Raw genomic sequence first — 22,689 nt, 5'->3', positions numbered from 1 at the left:
GGCCATAAATGTGTGACGACGCCAACGCAAGATCAAAACACCAGACAGTTAAAAATATTATATGTATAATATATATACACATTATATGTATATATATATATATATATACACACACACTATATTTATATATATATACATACACACATATATATCAAACTTCTGAGTTCACTCTTCCACACCAAAGTCCATCAGTGATCAGTGATGAGAATCAGTAATGTCAGCATTACACACACACACACACACTCACACACACACAGGAGTTGTTGATCCACTGCTGTTTGTTTCTTGCAAATTTATGATGAGTCATTCACATAATCAAATTGTGAATTATGATGATTTTAGATTTGGATTCCTGTGCACCATCGGCCTCTTGTGGCCAATAAAGGAATTACAAAGAGCCTCCGCCCGACAGTTGTTGCTCCCAGAAAGATCTCTTTTAACCGACCATGTGACATTTTTGGACCAAAGAAAGAAGATCAGAGATTAGGAGGCAGACAGAGGAGCTCAGGTTCATCATGGTGGAGGACAAACAAGGACGAGCGCTGGAGCTGGAGGACGGTGGGAGGGGCCACCAGGCTCTGGTTTCACACCATTAGATTTACAGGCTATTTTTGGGGTCTCCGTCATCACCTTTCAGGGGCTCTGACAGTGAGACGAGGACAGATCAGGTCTCTGTCGATAACGAGATGAGACAAAGGGAAAGCGACGCCTCCACAAAGGATGAAGATTGAATTTACATTTCAGGATGAATTTATTGTCTGATCACATGTCAATCATTCCATTTGTTTCCCTCAAACTTCCAAGTCAATTGTGTTTGTGGTTTGTTTGACGGTAAAAACTGAATATCTTTGCTTTGTTTGAAATGAAGTCGTCATTTTCTGACACTTAATGAACCAAATACTAATCAACTTATCACGAAAATAATCGTTAGTTGTAGCCTAACCGTCATTTTAAAGAGAAATTTGGGTTTTTTTTGTGGGAATTTACCTGAAAAAAGTTTCCAAAGCTTAAAAAAGTGTGTCAATCACAGGCAGTCGACGGTTTGTGTTGACGAGTGTTTCTTTAACCCGAGGTCAAAGAGAGCGATGACAGCAGAGACACTGATGAAGGATGAATGGCAAAGAGAAGAAGACAGTTTGAAGGAGGACAGAAAGAAACGAGGAGGAGGACAAATAAGCCACAGACAGACATCTGACCCTGGAGTCTCCGCACTGAACAAATGACTTAGCAGCAAAAAAGAACTCGGAAAATTGTCTTGTATTCATCGGAAATGTGTTTTTCTTCTTTCACTGTGGCGGACATCGTCCTCGTGGACTGTCCTCGCTCACTGCTCCCTCACGTCAAAAGAGACCAGATGAGACGATTCATCGGATCAAAAGGACACCTGGACTCCTTGCATTGGAGCTTTTCTGGGCAGGTTCTGAGGTTCTGCATCTCATGAGGATTCTGGAGAAACTGGAAGGTCTTAGAAGGTGAAGGAGCATGAGTGTGGAACACATCACATGTCTCTTCACATGCTGCTGCTGCTAAGGCTAGTAAGTCAGTACGTCAGGATGGAGAGGTACTTAGGGTTCAGTAGAAGGTTCTGGTAGCATAAGGTTTGGTGGCACGTGGGATTTGGGTAATGTCGGGTTAAGTGAAGTACGTAGGGTTTGGTAAAGGTAGGTCAGGTCTGGTAGAGTCCATCAGAATTGGTGGCGGTCACGGAGGCCTTTCCGGTTTCTGTTTCACACATTTGAACATGTGACAACATCTATTCTTCCATCTCATGCTGCCCGTCTGATGTAAGGTTGGGTTTGGTCAAGTCTTGACCTCTGACCCTTAAATCTTTGTGACTGAGGAGTGGTACTGAATATTCCAAGTTAGGATTTAAACCTCTATACTGAAGAGCCACTCCCAGCACTCTCTTCCTCCTCCTCACTGGTTTCACTGGTGACCTCTGAGCCAGTGACCCTTCAAAGTAAACCAGCATCTGGACCCAAACAAAGAGCCTGGACTGATCCATCAGAGCTGACAGATCAGTCTGAGCGGACTCGCTCATCCGTCAGCTGTGTGGTTTGTGTGTCTTAGAGTCGTTTGTGTCATTTCTGAAAACGGATCAGAACCGAGTGCAAACACTTCCAGTGACAGAAAATGGAAAAGTGAAACCGGAGCTGATCTGCGTCGCCAGAGGGGACGAGACGAGGAAACGCTGGCGTTCGCTTTCCCTCAGTGTTTCCTCTTTCCTCTTCACAGAGGGGAAACATCTGCCTCTGCAGACCCAACGGAGGCGGAGCCTCACACACAGATTTATGATCATGAGGCCTGAATCCGATTCATCCGGGTTCTGTTTGTGTTCTGCTCTTTCATCACATTCTGTGATTAAGAAAAAAACAAGAATATAAAAACACAACGCGACGCTCCACTGTGAAGTTAGTTTGAAGTTGGACACTCAGCAGTTTCTGCTATCTTCACACCAACTTCACCTTCTTATCACAGAGAGACGCAGCGCTGACGCAGTCGAGTTCAGACAAACTGAGGAAAATCATTCCTTTTATTAAAAGTGTTTCTCAGAGTGAACAGCTGATGTCATCTGGTTTGTGTTTTCCTGATGAACGATACTGTAATCCAGCTCCTCTCTCTTCTGTGTTTCGTCTGACAGCGGGGGAGGAGGGAGGGGGAGGGGGGGGAGGGTCAGCTGTCTGCGGGTCAGAGAAGATAAACCGATACTTGGTGAGGTAAGAATGAAACATGACTTTCTGTTGTAACGAGACGCAGGCGAGGCACGCAGCGAGTGATGAAAGATTATTAATAACTCTCTGCTGCTGCGAGCGAGAAGAAGAAAATCTGTTTCTACTGAGGAAAAGTCAAAGATTATTGTTCCTGCTGAGCAGAAACTTTTACTGCACTGTAAAAAAAAAAATACAGGAGAGTAAAGTACAGTAAAAATAGAGAGGGGGGAAAAAAAGCTGTTTAACAAGAAGATAATGTGGAAAACGAGGATATTTTTCCACATTTGACTTTGTTAGACAGACTTTTCCTGCAGGAAAGTGAAGTTTGTAAACCACTCACTCTCCCACACCAAAGTCCACAGAGAAAACCAGTGATTTTAGCTGCGAGGACACAGGAGCTGCTGGTCCTCTGCTGCCTCGTGTGGTCACTTTGTGTCACTGAGGTCAATCTGAAAGTTGGATTTCAAACACTGAAGTGACAAAATAAGACATTTGAACTCAGTGAATCAACAACTCCTGTGTGTGTGTGTGGTGTTAAAATCACTGATTTTCTCTATGAGGTTTGGCGTGTGTGTGTGTGTGTGTGTGTGTGTGTGTGGGTGTGTGTGTGTGTGTGTGTGTGTGTGTGTGTGTGTGTGTGTGGTGTGTGTGTGTGGGAGAGTGAGTGGTTTACAAACTTCAGTTTCCTGTTGAGTAACAGAAAACACATGAATGTAATGACTTAGGACGACAATGCTCCAAAACTCAATCAAACTGTTTCCTCTCATTATGTCTAAATGCTCCTGTGACCCTTGACCTCTGGTGTCTTTAGCCTCCGCTCCGGGTCATTGTGCAGAACTTCCCTCTTATCTTAAAGCTTGTATCTGTAACGGCTGCACCCTCAGGCCGATGCCAGTTTTCTTTTGCAACCTTTCAAGAATGTAGAGTATGTTCTGCTCTGATATCAGAGCTCGGCAGGAAATCAAAACCCATACGTCACAAAGTCAGAGAGGCGATGATTCAAAGAGGCCATGATTCAGAGACGCCATCATTCAGAGAGGCGATGATTCAAAGAGGCGATGATTCAGAGACACCATCATTCAGAGAGCGATGATTCAGAGAGCGATGATTCAAAGAAGATTCAGAGCGCCATCATTCAATGATTCAGAGGCGATGATTCAAAGAGGCCATTCAGAGAGCCATCATTCATGATTCAGAGACGATGATTCAAAGATGATTCAGAGGCCCATTCAGCGATGATTCAAAGAGGATTCAGGGACGGCATGATTCAGAAGCGATGATTCAGAGATGATTCAAGAGGCCATGATTCAGAGATTTCAGAAGCGATGATTCAGAGGCGATGATTCAAAGATGATTCGAGGCATCATTCAGACGATGATTCAAAGAGCCATGATTCAGAGCGCCATGATTCAGAGGCGATGATTCAGAGCGATGATTCAGAGAATCAGCGATGATTCAAGAGGCGATGATTCAGAGACGCGATGATTCAGAGAGGCGATGATTCAAAGATGATTCAGAGATGATTCAGAGGCCAGAGAGATGATTCAGAGGCGATGATTCAGAGACGGAGCGATGATTCAGAGGCGATGATTCAAAGAGGCCAAGATTCAGAGAATCATTCAGAGCGATGATTCAGAGAGCGCCATCATTCAGAGGATGATTCAGAGAGCGATGATTCAGAGAGATGATTCAAAGATGATTCAGAGAGCGATGATTCAAAGGCGATGATTCAGAGGCGATAATTCAAAGAGGCGATGATCCAGAGACGATGATTCAGAGAGCAGTGATTCAGAGGCGATGATTCAGAAAGCGATGATTCAGAGGCGATGATTCAGAGAGGCGATGATTCAGAAAGGCGATGATTCAGAGAGACGATGATTCAGAGACGTGATGATTCAGAGATGCCATGATTCAGAGCTGGACTCCACGCAGGAACTCAGACCCAAGCGCTTTCTCATCCACACTTGACTTTCACTCACTCGTTCACGTCAACGCTTTTCACCAAGAGATTGAAGTTGTTCAGAGACGAGAACCTGAAGATGTGAACTGTAAAGTTTCAGCCACTTTATGAACCTTTAAGAAGTTAATAAAAACTTACTAATTGGTTCTTGGCGGCAGAAAATGTCACCTTCCCAAAAACTGCTGTAAAATCATTATATATTAATATTGTTTTCCAACTTAAATGAGTCAGTCTTTTACAAATACTTCAGCCTGGAATACACTATATATAGACTATAAATGTATAAACTATCTTTTATGGCCACCAGGGGGCCCCCAGGCCACACTCTGAGGAACGCTGCAGACGAACAAACGGTAAAATCTCACAGAAAAAGAAAAGCACTGACCGTGGAAGGTTCGATTCCACATCCTCTCTCTGACGACTTTACCCGGAGGTCGACCGCCTGACACGGACATGCTCTCGTTGAGCGCCTGAGTGTAGAGCATCAGACCGTCGTAGAATCCTCCAGCGATGATGTTCATCTGAAAGACGAGAGGAATTTAAATTTATAGATTTGCCATAACGTCGAAAAAATATGAACGTATGAATCAAGTATCACAGGTTATCAGAGCGACGTTAGCACGTACGATTTTAGCACAAATACAACACGACTCTTGTCAACATTTGACATTAATCTCATCCTTCCTCCCGCTAAGCTAACAGCAGCTAGATGAACAAGATGAATACAGTACAGTACAAGAGTAACCCCAGGTTTTATGCTTTTGTTCTTTTGGTTTTTGAAGAAAAAAAGTTAAAAAGTGTTCAAACTAAAGCAGATGATGTTACAGTTTTATAAGTGAAACAGTGTTGGAGTTTTAATTGCAGGTCACATGACTACTGGCTACTTCAGTAATTAAGGGGAAACAGTGAGACGTCCTCGTTAACGTTTGAAGAAGAAAAACTATAAAAGGGCCGAGACGTGACAGAAACTCCTGCTGCTCCTGACGAGCGTTAACGAGATCAGACGACGACCTGCGACAGAAACACTTCAACTGTTCTGATAATCACTGCTCGGAGAGTGTTTTTGTTTGAAATCATTAAAACACTGCTTCTTAAATGTCGAATAGTTTTCTTTGCTCCAAAAAACACAGAAAATCGTTCAAACTCAATCATTTTTGTGTTCGTGGACAAAAACCAGACGTTTGAGAACGTCATCATTTTTAAAAAATTAACCCAAAACCTAATTTTGCACAACTTTTTTTGTCTGTTTATAAATAGTAGTCCTCATGGAGACCAAAACCTGGTCCTAATGAGGCAGAACTTAATTTCTGAGTTTAGAACTAAGGAGTTTGTGGTTAAGGGTAAGTGATCAGACTTTGTTTTAATGAACCGACGTCGATGCAGAGTCCTGAGTGTGTGTGTGTGTTCTTGTATGTGTAGCTTTGTGAGGACCAGAAAACATCGTGAGGACATTTAGTCTGGTCCTCATGTCTTTTAAGGGCTTTTTTCAGGGTTTCAAGATACATCCATCATTCATCCATTTAATGCTTTATTCATCTCCTAGCCCCTTACCTTAATCTTAACCATCACAAGTACAGTACATGCCAAAACCCTTAATTTAACCCTTAAACTCAATCTGAACCCTGAAAAAGCCCTTAACATTTGACATTTGCTTCTTCTTCTTATGGTTGACACGTGATTTTTTTTGTACACACACACACACACAGACAGACACAGACAGACAGACAGACAGACTGACACAAGACAAAATGATCTTCTTCTTGTTGAATTGGTTCTCGCTCTCACACATTTGTATGATCTTATTATCATTATTATCATTATTCTAATTATTATTACATTATATTATTAGAAGAAGAAGAAGATCTTTGTACTTTTCAGAGACGTTGATATGATGACATGAATTATGTTGACACCAGAGGATGAGACTTTTTACAAAAACCTTAAAAAACAGAGAAGTTGTTTATGAGGAAAAACTTCATCACGTCTGAGTCCAAGTGAACGTATGAAGACAAAAAGACAATACATCTCAGATCGGAAGTCAAATATAACTCGTAAAAAGTCTGAGTTTACGACTTTTGTGAAGCAACAACATTTTTCATTTCCCCACTGAATCAAGTTCACAAAGAATGTGTTTCTGTCCACACACACACACACACACACACACACACACACACACACACACACACACTCACCAGTGTGTCCTCTACAGTGTAGTTAAACCTGGTCCTGGCGTCGTCCTTCAGGTTGACGACAAACTCTTTGTACTCTGGATTCTGAGGCTCTCGATACGTCAGGATCTTCACGCTCTGAAAAAAACAAAACAGGAAGAGGAGGAGTTTACAAACCTATCTCTCGTCTGATTGCCTGAGACTGGAGCCAGGCCTGAGACTGGAACCAGACCTGAGACTGGAGCCAGGCCTGAGACTGGAACCGGGCCTGAGACTGGAACCAGGCCTGAGACTGGAACCAGGCCTGAGACTTAGAAAATGGATGCCACGTTTGTATAAAAGAAAAGTCACACGTATAAAGTTGTGACTGTAAGAGTGTTTATTTATCCATCCAATGATTTATCATCCATCCATCCAATGATTTATCATCCATCCATCCAATGATTTATCATCCATCCATCCATCCAATGATGTATCATCCATATATCCATCCATCCAATGATGTATCATCCATCCAATGATGTATCATCCATCCATCCATCCAATGATATATCATCCATCCATCCAATGATGTATCATCCATCCATCCATCCATCCAATGATGTATCATCCATCCATCCAATGATGTATCATCCATCCATCCATCCATCCAATGATGTATCATCCATCCAATGATGTATCATCCATCCATCCATCCATCCAATGTATCATCCATCCATCCAATGATGTATCATCCATCCATCCATCCATCCATCCAATGATGTATCATCCATCCAATGATATATCATCCATCCATCCATCCAATGATTTATCATCCATCCATCCATCAAATGATTTATCATCCATCCAATGATTTATCATCCATCCATCCATCCAATGATTTATCATCCATCCATCCAATGATTTATCATCCATCCAGAGGGATAGGGAGAGAGAGACAGACAGAGAGCGAGCGAGCGAGAGAGAGACAAAGAGAGAGAGACACACACAGAGAGAGCGAGAGAGAGACAGATAGAGAGAGGGAGGAAAACATATCCCATGTGTTATCTGCTTCACATCAATCTCTCACACCTCAGGAAAACAGAAGTGATGTAGACAGTAATTGTTCTGAGAGGTGGACGCAGCATGAGTGTGTGTGTGTGTGCGCGTGTGTGTGATACAGATAAAAAACACTTGTGGTGTTTGTGCGTCCGTCAGACGTCACACACTCACTCAGATGTTTCTTCTGAATCGATCGTTAACTGTGTTATTATCACGTTAATAAGGTTTGAATGAGCTGAAGAATCTGGTGACATCGATCCACAGAGAGACAGACAGACAGACAGAGGGAGGGAGAGAGAGAGAGACAGACAGAGACGTTGTTTATTGATCTTGTTACAGTATCAGGCTCATGACAAAATGACCATATATGATCAGATGTTTATATTTCAGTCTCTCTGCTCGCTTAATATCATGATATCTTAACGCAAGTTCAATAATGTGATAATATTCTATTGTGAGTTCAATATCATGATATCGTATTGCGATAATATTGTATCATGAATTCAATATCTTGATAATATTGTATCATGAATTCAATATCTTGATAATATTGTATCGTGACTTCAATATCGCAATAATATTGTATCGTGAATTCAATATCGCGATAATATTGTATCATGAATTCAATATCGCGATAATATCGTATCGTGAATTAAATATCGCGATAATATTGTATCGTGAATTAAATATCGCGATAATATTGTATCATGAATTCAATATCGCGATAATATCGTATCGTGAATTCAATATCATGATAATATCGTATCAGTGATTTTTCTGTGAGTGTAGCTCGTTCTTATCACGCTAATAAAAACTTAAATGTGGGTGGAGACATGAGGATGATTGACAGCTGACTGTACCTGGAAAGCGTCCTTGGCGATGGCGTCGTCCTCGTCTCCGCGCGCCCACGGTTGTCTCTGCTCTGAGTTGAGACTGTCTCCAAACACGTCGATGTAGAAGAAGACGTACTGTTCGTGAGGAAGGTCCGCGCGTCGGAACTGAACCATCAGCTTCCTGAAGACGTCGGGCGAGCAGCACACGAACATCACTGCGACGCAGAGGAACACGGGTTCAGTTAGTGAGGACATTCACACACAGTTGGTGTGGATGGACTGAGGGACAGACAGAGTCAGCACTGACTGCAGCAACACACAACAAGTCAATCCATTTGTTGTTTGGTCCAGAAAATATCAGACCATGTATAAAAGTATTGATCAGTGTTTGTCAAACCTGTAAATGATGACGTTCTTTGTTTTATGAAGAAAATATTCACATTTATGAAGTTTGACTTGTTTTAACTTTTAAAAAACAATGAAACTGTTTAAACATCATCAGTGTGTTAAACATCGACGAAAGCTCAATGTTATTAACATGTTATTAAAGATATCACAGACTTTACATGGAGGTTTCTTTGTGTTCTTAAAGATCATTTGATTAAGAGTTCTCTGGGATACAGTTTATTGATCATGACTCATGATGATGATGATGATGATGATGTCACACTGCTGGTGAGAGGATGAATGAGTGCCGTCTGCCCGGTGTGAGTCCGGCGGCAGGAGGCGAGAATAGCTGCCGTGTGTGTGTGTGTGTTGGTTCTTACATTAGTGGTTTGTTTCTGTAGCAACGCTAAAGGGAAAAAAAATCAATTAAGACACTTTTTGTGTTAAAAAAAAAATCAATGTTATTGATGGAGGTATTGATTGGCAGATGCCAGGTTTTCTCTCTTATTATCAGTAACACAGTTGAAGTCTATATGTTTGTTTTCTACATTCACAGACGTGGAAATGCATGTTTATGATATTTGTCCTCCATCATGGCACTGATTATCTTTAAAAATAGTTCTATTTAAGTTCATTTACAGCAGAAAACAAACTGTTGCCTCAGGTAAAGAAGGAAGATGACACCAAATATCTAAATCTAAAAATACATCCATTGAACGTTGGTCAGAGCAAATAAATGAATAATTAAAGAAATAAAAACAATAAAACATGATTTTTATTATGTGGAAAAATAACACTTGAGTGAACATCTAATTTTTTTAGTAATTATTTTTAATGTACAATTGCAAATAAAAACATTTCCATCTCTAAATGAATGAAAATCAGACGTTGAGTAAAGTGATTGTTCAGTTATTGAAGACGCGTCTTTACTGAGTGACGGACATTTCAGTGTTCAGTGTTTTCCTCAGCTTCCTCTCCCAGATCTCGCTCACGGCGCTGGAGCCTCAGGAAGTCTCCAGAGGCGTGATGACATTCCTGTCCCTCCGCCTCTATTGTGTTTCAGGCCTTAATAACCTCTGCGCAGGAAGTGAGCGTGAAACCACAGAAACCAAACGGGGCTAAAAGCCTCCTCCTCCTCCTCCTCCTCCTCCTCCTCCTCCTCCTCCTCCTCCTCCTCCTCCTCCTCGTTTTACCGTCTGCTGAAACTGAAAACGCTGCTCTCTAAAAATACTCTCATGCACTTTGTGACCTCACATCTGCAGCAGAGGTGTTTCACTGAGGGCGGAGCCACTGTCCACAACAAACCTCAGCAGGTGAAAGGTCATTTTGTCGTAGAGAAGCCACGCCTGTCGTATGTTCTGGGGGCGATATTTAATGTTGTTACATATGATCAGAGCAGAACTAAATCTGGACAAACAAAAGCCCAGGCTTTTATTTTGTAGACTCCAGGGTTGTGTTTGTGTGAACAAAAAGTAAAAAAATATTTTTAAAAAACTGCACCATGTTTTAGTGGGGACTAATAGAAATTGAGTCTTTTATTTTGAAAAGTGCAGGGTCGTGTTTTAGTGTGGACAAACGCAACCTGAGACCTTTATTTTAAAAATTGCAGGATCATGTTTTGGTATGGACAAACACAAACTGGGGGCCACACGGTGGTGTAGTGGTTAGCACTCTCGCCTTGCAGCGAGAAGACCCGGGTTCGACCCCCGGTTGGAACAACAACTCTGCATGGAGTTTGCATGTTCTCCCCGTGTGTGCGTGGGTTCTGACTGACTGACTGGCAAACACAAACTGAGACCTTTATTTTGAAAACTGCAGGGTCGTGTTTTAATGTGGACAAACGCAACCTGAGACTTTTATTTTGAAAACTGCAGGGTCGTGTTTTAGTGTGGACAAACGCAAACTGAGACTTTTATTTTGTTATTTTCTCACTGTTGCTACTTTGAAACAGTTTTTGTTACTAAGCAACCACTTTGGTTACTCTATGACATCATCAGTGTGTGAGAGGATGAGTCAGCAGTTTGCTGCTGTGACACAGGTCAGAGTGCGCACACACATACACACAGCAGGAAGAGAACAGTCGTGGCTCTGACTCCGCCCACTAACCTCTGACCCCTGCTCACTTCCTCACTCACAGATGTGAGGAGATGAACGGTGACCCACTTCCACAGAGATTAGACCAGATTACGTGTGAAAAACAAAGAAACTTTCATTTCTGAGCATCAACCCATTGAACCCCTGCTGCCAACACTGCCGCCACCTCCACCGCGCGCAACAGCAGGAGCGACGTTGAATGAAGCGACGCTCGTGTCGGGAACAATGAGATGAAGATGAGCGTAATTATCTTCCTAATCTCCATTTTCTGCCAGGATCCTCTTCATCTCAGAAACAGCTGAGTTTTTAAAGGTTTTTAAAGGACTAGTTCATGTAGCAATACATTCTCTCTCTCTCTCTCTCTATATATATATATATATATATATATATATATATATATATATATATATATATATATATATATATATATATATATATATATATATATAGATATATATATATATACACACATATATATATACATATATATATACACACATATATATATACATACATATACACATATATACATACACATATATACATATACATATATAAATACACATATACACATATATATACATATACATATACATATATATATATACATATATAAATACATACATATGTATATATATATATGAATTAAAATAATAAATAAATACTGGGGGGAGAGAAAGGACAATACTCTTGTCCTTTCTCTTCCCCCATTTTCTGTCCCCCACCTCTCCACTGTCCCCCATTTTTCCTTTCACCCCAACCGGTCGAGGCAGATGACCGCACATCTCTGAGCCTGGTTCTGTCAGAGATTTCTTCCTGTTAAGAGGGAGTTTTTTCTCTCCACTGATGCCTAGTGCTTGCTCATTGTGTAAACTGTTGGGGTTCTCTGCTCTCTTTGATGTTATCTATGTACAGTGCCTTGAGATAATGTATGTTATGATTTGGCACTATACAAATAAAATTGAATTGAAAAAATTGAATTGAATTGATAATCAGTGAGTTTTGATGACTTAGACTCAGGTAACGAGAACTGGATGCGACCTCAGCTTTCGTAATGAGGTTATTTTTTGGCGTCTCCACTCTGGACCGTGACTCTAGAAGAAGGACAGTGCAGCTCTGACATCGATGAGCACAGAAGGAGGGACAGGGACAGGGAGGACACGTCAGAACATTGTTCCAACCAGGATGAAGTGGATGTTGAAAGTGTCCATGCTTGGTCTTCATTATGAACTGTGTGAAACCCGTGGTTCGTCATCAGCTTCACTCTCAGCCTCTTTAATTGGACGTTAGTGTCAGAGGAGGTGAGAAGGTTCTTTGAAACTTTCTCCTTCTCCTCCTCATTGATTTAGTCTGATTAGAGCAGGAAGTCCGTGATGAAGACCACCTGCTGACTGCGACATGTAATGATTAGACATCAGTCAACAGAATCTTAGTTTTAATCCCAGCATTTCCTCCCGACAACAGCCAAACTTATGAATTAGCCTCTCAGCAAGCTTCAAAACAGATCATGAAGACATACGTCATAATTACAAGATAATGTTGTGATTACTGAATAAAACTCTATTCTAAATGATGAGATTAAAGGTTGAAACTAAGAGATAAAAAAGTAAAAGTCATGAGATAAAAGACAAAAAGTCCTAATTATGAGACATTTTCACAACACAAAGACTCAGCGCTCGTTATTTGACTCAATGAGAATTTTACAACAAACGAAAAACATCGTTTGCTGATTCATAACATTTGAACAATTTCTTTCTTTGCTCCATAAAACAAAAATCATCACATTTTCTGGACAGAATAACGACTCGTCGTTCACAAGAAACGATTTCCAACTGCTTTTTATGTCTTTTTTTCTTCTCTGATTTAAACTGCACATGAGCGTCTGCTCCGCTGACCGAATATAGACATAATACTGACTACTGAGCAGGTTCTGACTTTATTTGGTCATGTTACACACACACACACACACACACACACAGCAGTGACCTCTGACCTCTGAGGTCCACCTGAATCACGTCTGAGAGAGACAGACAGAGAGAGAGAGACAGACAGAGAGAGAGAGAGCGAGAGAGACATTAATCCCACTATAAATGTATAGGAAAATACCGGTGAGGCCCCAGTTACTGTGAGGGCCCGCGGGGGCCAAAGAGAAGCAGATGATGTTTGGACGGTTCATCGGGGCGGGGGGGGGTGGGACTGATGAAGAGGAAACCGTGGGGGAACGAAAATGAAGTTGCACTGAGACTCAGCAGCGTGTCGTCATCAGACTCACACTCTGTTTATAGTCCCAGAGGGCAGATCCCTGCTGAGACAGCCCATAATATACACACACACACTTATGACTGTTTTCCATGATCCAGTATCTACATAAGTAGATTTTGGAACTGTAAGTGGTCGTGTGCCGAGTCGTGCAGTACCAGCACTGTGTCGTGGAAAAGCTTCACGTTTCAGACCAGATCCTGAACGTTGTAGAATGAGTCTCATAAAAAAAGATCAAATATGGTGGAATTAAATCTGTGGCTGAGTGAAAACATCGACGCGAGCAGAGAACATCCTGTGCCAAACACACACACACACACACACACACACACACACCTGTGCTGATGTCTTCTCTCCTCAGTCTGGACTAATCCAGCCTCCGCTCAGATTCCAGCATATTAATCTTTAACTACTGCCAGATGGACGGGAACAACGGCGAGGAAGCGGAAAAGCGGGCTGAGGCACGGCCCGCGTGGAGAGTTTAGTTCAGGATGATTGGGCGTCCGCTTCGCCATCACGGCAACGGACGGACGGACGGACGGGGGGTGATGTGTGTGACGTCAGCGCCTCCTGTCCTGAGAGACGGAGGCAGCAGGAGGACGGAGACGAGTTCAGGAGCCCGGAGACGCATCATGAGTGTCCTCACTAAGGACGCTCTACAAGACTCTGACCTGGTCAGGACCTGTAGTCCTCATGGAGACCAAAACCTGGTCCTAATGAGGCAGAACTGGTTATAGTGTGTGTGTGTGTGAGAATAAAAACAGTGTAAATGATGAAACCGGGTGACAGAGCAATTATCACACGTTTATTTATGATCAGCGTGTGTTTCATGTCTAAAACAGCAGGAACACACACACACACACACAGTGTGGAGACACGGTGGATCAGTGGTAGAACGGAGCCGGACCCGGCCTCAGCCTCCAGCCTGTAAACCAGTGGCTCACACTTCAGGAACACAACCACAGCTTTGTTCAAACGAGATGCAGAAACCACATTTTCAGACTGTTCACCTGCAGCCAGCAGAACTTCCACAGGACAGTAAACATCCAGAGGGATTATCCGCTCTCCGAGGACGCCATTCCTCCTGAACTACCCGACAGCAACACCCAGAATCACACCAACAACTCCACAGAAGACACTATTGAAAGCAGCTGACCTGATCATGCAGTTAGAAACAGTGGAAGAACAGACCAGACACAAAAAACTATTCAATCTCCACCACCGTCACCCGCGCTCACATTCACCGGAAACAGAAAGAGAGGACAGGAGGAGAAGAGAACGAGAAGAGAACGAGAGAAGAAGAGAACAACGAGAGAAGAAGAGAAGAACAACGAGAGAAGAGAGAGAGAGAGCGAGAGAAGAAGAAGAGAAGAGAACAGCGAGAGAAAGCGAGAGAGAACAAGAGAGAGAGCGAGAGAAGAAACGAGAGAAGAGCGAGAAGAGAAGAAGCGAGAGAATGAAGAGAACAACAAGAGAAGAGAGAGAGAGAGAGGAACGAGAGAGAGAAAGAACAAGAAGAAAAGAAGAGAAGAAGAGCGAAAAGAAAGAAGAAAGAAAGAGAAAGAGAAGAGAGAGAGAACAAGAAGAGAACGAGAGAAGAAAGAGAGAGAGAGAACGAAGAAAGAAGAAAGAGAGAACGAGAGAAGAAAAGAAAGAGAGAAGAGAGAAGAAAGCTGAGCTGAACGTGTTGTCGGTGAAGTTAAGTGAAATGTTATGTTATGGGGGGCTTTTATTCTGAAAGGAAAAACAGACTCTTAATGTTGTATTCGGTGTTGACTTCCTGTCTTCTGCTTCCTTGAGACTTATTCTAAACTTAACCACAATTACTACAGGATTACTAATCCTAATCCTGAACTAACCTTTAAACAAAGTGTAGTAATTTACGTTATGGAGACTTGAGTTTTGTCCCCAGAGGAAAAGACAAGTCCCCATAATGTGACTGTGTAAACAGGTTTAGGTCCCCACAACATTAGTAATACCTGGACACACACACACACACACACACACACAGACGGCAGCGTTGTAGACAAAGCGGTGGTTAAAACTCTGTGGTCGTCAGACAAAAGTAATCAACCTCCCCGTCTGATCAGGTTGTTGTTGTTGTTGACCTAAAAAACAGAAAAGTGTTGCGAGCTACAATCAGCTGGAGGGTTGTTCAATCACCGGCGAGTGAACATGCAGACTCATTTATGCTCCACAATCAAAGATTTCAGCATGGCGGCCATTTTGTAAATGATTGCTCCATTGAAGATTCAGACAGACCATAAAAGCTAAACACTAAGCTCCACCCACTCATCCAAACATCCAGGTCTCAGTGAGCGAAAACTGACTTTTAAGACTCACTTCACGATGACGTCTTTATTTCACCGTTACACGGACGACGTTTGTAAACCACTCACTCTCCCACACCAAACCTCATCACTGATTTTAGCGCGCAGGGACACAGGAGCTGCTGGTCCTCTGCTGCCTCGTGTGGTCACTTTGTGTCACTGATTTGAATCGGAACAAAGGATTTCAAAAACAGAATTCTACTACGAGACGTTAGAACTTAGTGGATCAACGACTCCTGTGTGCTGTGATGTTAAAATGACTGATTTTCTCTGTGGGCTTTGGTGTGGGAGAGTGAGTGGTGTTTTCCCTGCAATAAAAGGGTGTATAACAGCAAGTAACATATTTTTACATTACCATAGACCTTTCAAAAATCAGTTTCTAGACTCCTATAGGCAGGTGTGTAAGGATTAAACTTTGTTTACACCGTTTGTGTTGATATTTGTTGTCATGTGTGTAATAAGTGGAGGTTTGAACACAGCGTTTGACTGGAGGTAAAATTAGCCCGAGTGTGTTTGTCAGGAAATACCTACACATCTGATAGAGCGACTGTAGTTTCCATATAAGGCGGCGACTTCCTGACCTCTGTTAATAAATGACGCGCCGGGAGGTTTTGTGCCTCTGTGGGAACCGCAGTGGTGTGTTTGTTTGTGCTCTCGACTGGTTTACACACTGATACACCTCCGCACAGAGGTGGATTTATGACTGCATTACTGAACTCCAGCACAGTGACACGACTCGCTTTATCACCAGGAGCAGCGAGGAGCAGCGAGGAGCAGCGAGGAGCTTTTTCACAGGGAAAAATCCAGTGTTTTAGGTGGAAATCACTCACTGGGATCATGTTTATTTTATCTACATTTACATTTAAGCATTTAAACAGACTCTACTATCAAAGTGAGTTGGTATTCATTACTGATATTTGGAGTGAACTCACACATCATCATCATCAGTGTGTTACACATCGATGAAAACATGGAGAAGCAGATTTAGCTCATGTAATAAAATCTACACCTGATTAAGTCTCAAGAACATGTTTAACGTCTTTATCTCACTGTGAGACGGACTTTTCCAACAGGAAAGTGAAGTTTGTAAACCACTCACTCTCCCACACCAAACCCCATAGAGAAAATCAGTGATTTTAGCTGGTGGGGACACAGGAGCTGCTGGTCCTCTGCTGCCTCGTGTGGTCACTTTGTGTCACTGAGGTTAATCTGAACAAAGGATTTCAAACACTGAAGTGACAAAATAAGACATTTGAACGTCGTGATGGAAGCAGCAGTGGATCAACAACTCCTGTGCGTGTGATGTTAAATCACTGATTTTCTCTATGAGGTTTGGTGTGGGAGACTGAAAGACAGATTTTAGTCATTTTAACAGCAAATAGAATCTTTTTAACAGCTTTGTTAAAACCAAAACACACAGAATCACATATGAATATTAAAACCTGCTGCGTGTGAACTGTTGTTTTGTGTTTCGCTCCATATTCACAGTCCACTGTGACGCGTTTGTCGCTCTCATCTCTGTGGAAATCTGCTGCATCATTCACTGATGCAGACTTTTCCACTGTGTCAGAGGCATTTACAGCACAGAGCTGCCGTCTGGACTCGAGAACACATCGATTCGGATCATGTTTCTGCTGCTGCTGCTGCTGCTGCTACAACGATGCCCTGCGGCAAAGATCGTGACCTCATGTGTGGATTAACAACCATCTCTGCCCGGCTCAGTCACAGAGCAGCAGGCGGAAACACGGGAAACACGGAAAACACGGAAAACACGGGAAACACGACAAGAAACAAGTGAAACACGGAGGAAACGTGTGTCATGTGCACAGAAGATTAACACTCAACTTACTGTTGAAAACCCCTTATCTTATCTTATGTCACTTTCCACAGAAACGGAGCCACTCATTTATTTTATTTTATTTTATTTAAATTTATTTTTCGTGTGATTATATGAGGCAGTACTAATGTACTCAAGTACAAAATCTACATATTGTGTACTTTTACGAAATAAATTGTGTACTTTTACCGCATTTCTCTCTAACTCTCTTTTTTCCTCGTTACTACCAAATAAAATTAGGAGAGGAAGAGTTGGTATTATGGTCTGTATTTAATGCTTCACTTGATGAAATGCTTCACACATTCACACGCTTCAACATTTAGTGTCTTTGCCAGGAATTGAACCCACAACGTGCCCTACCACTGATCCACCATGGCTCAATCCTTGGTGCAGTAAATGTCTTCAGTGACATGTTCTGCTCACATACTCAGACGAACACTTCCAGCCCAGATAAAGTCAGGAAGCATCACCAGGAACCAGGAACCAAACGTTAGCCGACACCGACCGACAACTTCAGTCTACACGCAGGGCGAGGCGAGGGGTTTGTTCGTGTTTGTTTACCAACGATGATGAACTCAAACGTCAGATTCGTTACGAACCAACGCAAACTTTTGCCAACCAAAAAAAAACAAAAAAAAAAAACGCAGGTCATCCATGTGAACATCTGTACCAAATTTGAAAGTGTTCTCTCAAGGCATTGCTCTGATATCGCGTTCGTAAAAATAGGTCGGTGAGTAACTGCGAAAAAAGATAATACTGGCAATGGTTGACACGTGTGTGGAGGAATATAAATAGTTTATCTTTGAGGTTACAGTGACCATGAGCTTTGAACCTTGACCACCAAAAACGCAGAGAGAACATCCTTCACGTCCAAGTGAAGGTTGCTACCAAATATGAGGAAATTCCCTCAGGACGTTCCTGAGATAACTCGCTTGGTCAAATACTACGATCAGCCACAGCCTTTGCCAACACATATCATATTTAGCACTTATGAAATGAACCAACGTTGAGTTGGCGGTCAGGGGACTCACCTCGGCCGTCGCCCTGGATGTCCGCGAGGATCTGGGAGTAGTTGATGGGCGGTTTGTTCTCTTCGAACACTCGGTCCACGAGGGTGATGTTGATGCTCTTCAGCTCCGTGTACAAACCCTCCACCGCGAAGTAACACGGACGATCGTCCACTTTGTTGTCGCTGAACATGAGCATCACATGCTCCCGCCAGCCAAAGTGCTCACAGATCCGCAGGGCGAACCTCCCGAGCTTCTTGTGGGTGGGACCCGTGTTGGTGATCGACGGGTAAACGCCACCGTAAAAGGCCACTGCCGGAGCGCCCGCCGTAACCATGGGAACATCCCAGTGGGTGGTAAAGAGACCAACAGGGGAGGCGGTGTAGGAGCACCCAGGCCCGATGAAAGCCCACGGGTCATACGCGAGTTTAAGGTCCACCGCCATGAGCGGTGCGATGGACTCGGAGCAGATCCCATCCTTGTCCTCACTGTTCTTGAAGGCGTAGGTGAGATGGTGGTTGGGGAGCATGGTGGGGTCAGCATTGATGGTTTTGACCGCCCGCTCCAGGGCGGGACCAATGCGAGGCCAAGCCCACGGGTATTGTGTGTTGCTCTGCGGTAAAATGACGGCCAACGTAATGTTCTGCAGCGCCCGGAGTTCGTGGTGCCCCCGAGTTTGGCGTCTCAAGCTGCGGTGATGGGATGACCGTCCCGTGACCGGCGGCAGGTCCAGCAGCACCAGCAGCACCAGCAGAACCAGCAGGAAGGTGGCGCTCTCCTTCCAGCAGGCCATCCTCTGTCCGGCAGGTATTCCACTTCCACCTCAGACGAATAACTTATCCCTGTGAAAACACGCGAGGAGGCGTTAGCAAAACATTCACCACAGACAAGCCGAGTCACTTGAGCTTGAACAATCAAGCGAACTTCCTCTTACGACTGAAATTTAATCAAATTACGCAGAGACCGAGACCTGCCTCAGTTGGTCACGGTCAAATTCACAGTAATAATCTTGTCCTCGTCCGTCCTCAGTGACCTTTGTTAGTTTGGGATCAGAGAGAAAAACTCCTCAATGCTACACATTCAGAGGACAGCTTGTCCCGTCTCTCCTGTCTCTCCCATCTGTCCTGTCTTTCCAGTCTGTCTCTCCCGTCTGTCCCGTCTGTCTCATACAGGACGCAGTGGTCATAAAAAACCCTTGTTTCTCCTGAAATGACAGATTTAAGTGAGGTTAACTCTTCTGTCACCGTCCTGTCGTCACAGACGTGTCTTCACCGTAACTCTTGGACCGTTTGATGTGATATCTAGACAATTCAAAATCTACGGCCTGGCGATCTGTACAGGGTGTGACTCCGCCTTCCACCCGATGTCATGAGATTGGCACAACACCCTCGCGTGACCCCTTTTTTTTTTCTTTTTTTTTTGAATGTTTACACCGTAGTCTTGAATCTGTTCTATTTTGCTCTAGAACCTGAAAAGGACACGTGAACGGACACGACGCCACCTGAACCTCAGCCTGTTCTGGATTTTTGTCTGAACTCAGCGCAACCTGACGGGTCCCGACAGGCTCGGCTCAGGATTCCATTGGTGCATTCCAGTTGCTGTAACCGGAAGTCAGAATTTCTGACTCGAGGCCCCTTCAGGTGGGATTTGCTCCACTTTGACCGTTTGGAGCAGCCCGACTTTTGCTGTTAATTGCACTTCTATTATGTTTGTTTGTCTGAAACCGGTCTCTCTTGAGAATGAGACCTTGTGTTTCAATGTCTGTGGATTTCTCAGGAAGGTGGTCAAACTAGAGGTGGCCTCACTCCTCACTCCCAGCTCTGACCAACCCCGGTGAAGGGGTCTCAGACTCAAATGACTTTGGGGCCACGAGGCGTGTAGTCTGCTCAGCAGGGGTCCGGTCAGGTGCTTAAAGTTTTTGATAAAGAAGCACCTGTTCAGTAGAGGGGAGCTTAAAATGACATCATAATATCACACCAACCACATCTGCGATGATATTTCACGCAATTTCATAATAAGAGTGTTTGTTTTTAGTTCACAATAAGAAGTTATTTATGATGGAAGTGAAAAAATGTACAGAAATCACTTGATAGCAGGGCTGCAACTAACCATTATTTACATAATCAATTCATTAAGCACTTGTTTGATGCCGATCAAAGCTGGAAATAATTATGTTTCTCAAATGATTGAGTTCTTTTAATGATTTCTTTGTTATATGGAGCAAAGAAAACAGAAAATATTCACATTTAAGACGCTGAAAAAAAAAACAGAGAAACTGGTTTTAATTATTGACAAAAATAGTAATCGAACAATGATTCATTAATCCAATAATCGTTGCAGCCCTACTTGATGATGTTAATGGTGGGTTTTAAAGATAGGTGGATGTACTTTTTTAATATATAATAAAATGCCCTAAAAGAATCCCAGAGGCCTTTATATGTAAGCATCGTGAGTAAAGTCGCGCTGCGCACAACACATCACAATTATAAGTAGGGTTTTTAAGTCTTTTTAACTTTGATCTACAGTTGGACATTGTTGGTTTTGATTCTTGTATCGGACTTCATGCTCATGACTCTTCTCAGTTGGCGTCACATTTTAGTATCGGTTAAAAAAACAAACGGTTCTTTCTATCACTGATGGAAAAGAAAAAGAAAACCCAGTCGAGTCGAGTGGAGCTGCGTCAGCAGTATTTGTCATTTGTAGTTATTTAGTGCGACGGATGCAAAAATAGCACGTAAATGATGTGAATGCTGTGGAACCTGGGGCCAAAACACTGCCCCTGCACCCCTCGCAGATTAGTGCGGCCATGTTGGGAACAGTCCTGTGTAATGGACTGATCCGCTGCTAAAAGCTTATTTTTCCCTGTGGACTGAACTGCGCACAGCTCCAGTATCTTCTCAAATATAAATCGATATCACGTGTTTCTGTTTCCTCACCTCTGTTCTCCTCATGCTCTCTCTCTCTCTCTCTCTCTCTGGAACTTTAAAGCGGAGGAATCCACTCATCCATGCCCGCGTCCTGCGCACACCAGCGCCGCTCCGTGCGCCGCTCCGTCCCCGCTGCGCTGCGCTGCTCCGCGGGGAAACGTCTCCGCTCCGGTTCTCAGTGGAAACACAAACGTTCACAGCATCGCGTCACTGTGCGACAAACGTGTCCACCACCGTGTCCTCCATCACCATCATCAGTCACGAGTCTCACCTGCGCGTGCTCACACCTGCGCCACGTGCGCCTTTGGTGCGGTTCACACGCGCAAAGTTTGCGTTGAAAGTGCGTTAATCCGCATCGTGAAGAGTGAGTGAATGAGGAGGAAGAGGAGGAGGAGCGGTCTCCAGGTCCGGATCGGGTCAGGTCAGGTTCAGGTTCGGTATCCGACAGGTGAGAGGGTTCCTCCGGTCACACAGGTGAACATTCACCCGCTCACTCTGGATGTTGATGGTGAGAGACACAGCGACTCCTCTGACTCAGTTTGACCGACTGAGAGTGAGGGAGTCTGGGCGGAGAGAGACACGAGGAGAGGGGGGAGGAGAGAAGAGAGGGGGGAGGGAGGGAAGGAAGGAAGGAAGGAAAGAGAGAGAGAGAGAATCAATTAAGGGAGGAGTGAAGAGGAAAACACTAATTTAATTGTTTTGTATATATTTTTAATTTAACTCTTATAAACTTTCTGTTTCACCAGTTTTTCTTTTTGCAAATAAAATGTTGATGATGTTGTGGATTAAATAATCTCATGTGAGATTATCAGAGGTCATTACACAGAAATAATTAGGATTTTTTTTATAATTAAACTGTATCTATGTTGAAACGTGTTATATTGTGTGAGATCTTTTTGTCATTTGTACCATAATTAATATGTTTATTAAATCATGAAATCATGAGATAAAAACATGATTAAAGGGTTGATTTAAACTGACGTAGATTATTTTATACACACACAACACTGCAGAAAACATTGTGAGTCAATCCCCTTCACTTAATTCATTGCCATCTAAATGAAATGCAGTGCAATGTATAATTACGTATACAAATATGTATATATATATATATATATATACATGTTTAACAACA

At 43.0% G+C, this 22,689-nt stretch overlaps 1 protein-coding gene across 1 annotated transcript in view; it reads right to left on the bottom strand.

Annotated features, from left to right (window-relative positions):
• Positions 1–22,132, bottom strand: part of LOC122774958 (atrial natriuretic peptide receptor 1-like) — a 38,541-nt gene extending 16,409 nt beyond the window's left edge. The window contains exons 1-5 of the mRNA XM_044034608.1: positions 21,564–22,132; positions 18,652–19,469; positions 8,741–8,928; positions 6,864–6,977; positions 5,057–5,192 (exon numbers count right to left, since the gene is read on the bottom strand). Coding sequence (XP_043890543.1) covers positions 5,057–5,192; positions 6,864–6,977; positions 8,741–8,928; positions 18,652–19,420 — 1,207 coding nt within the window. The 5' untranslated portion in view covers positions 19,421–19,469; positions 21,564–22,132. The remainder of the gene's footprint in view (positions 1–5,056; positions 5,193–6,863; positions 6,978–8,740; positions 8,929–18,651; positions 19,470–21,563) is intronic.
• Positions 22,133–22,689: the final 557 nt, after the last annotated feature.

The sequence above is a fragment of the Solea senegalensis genome, linkage group LG9, assembly GCF_019176455.1.
Source record: "Solea senegalensis isolate Sse05_10M linkage group LG9, IFAPA_SoseM_1, whole genome shotgun sequence".
NCBI lineage: Eukaryota > Metazoa > Chordata > Actinopteri > Pleuronectiformes > Soleidae > Solea > Solea senegalensis.
This window is presented reverse-complemented; position numbering and strand designations above follow the sequence as displayed.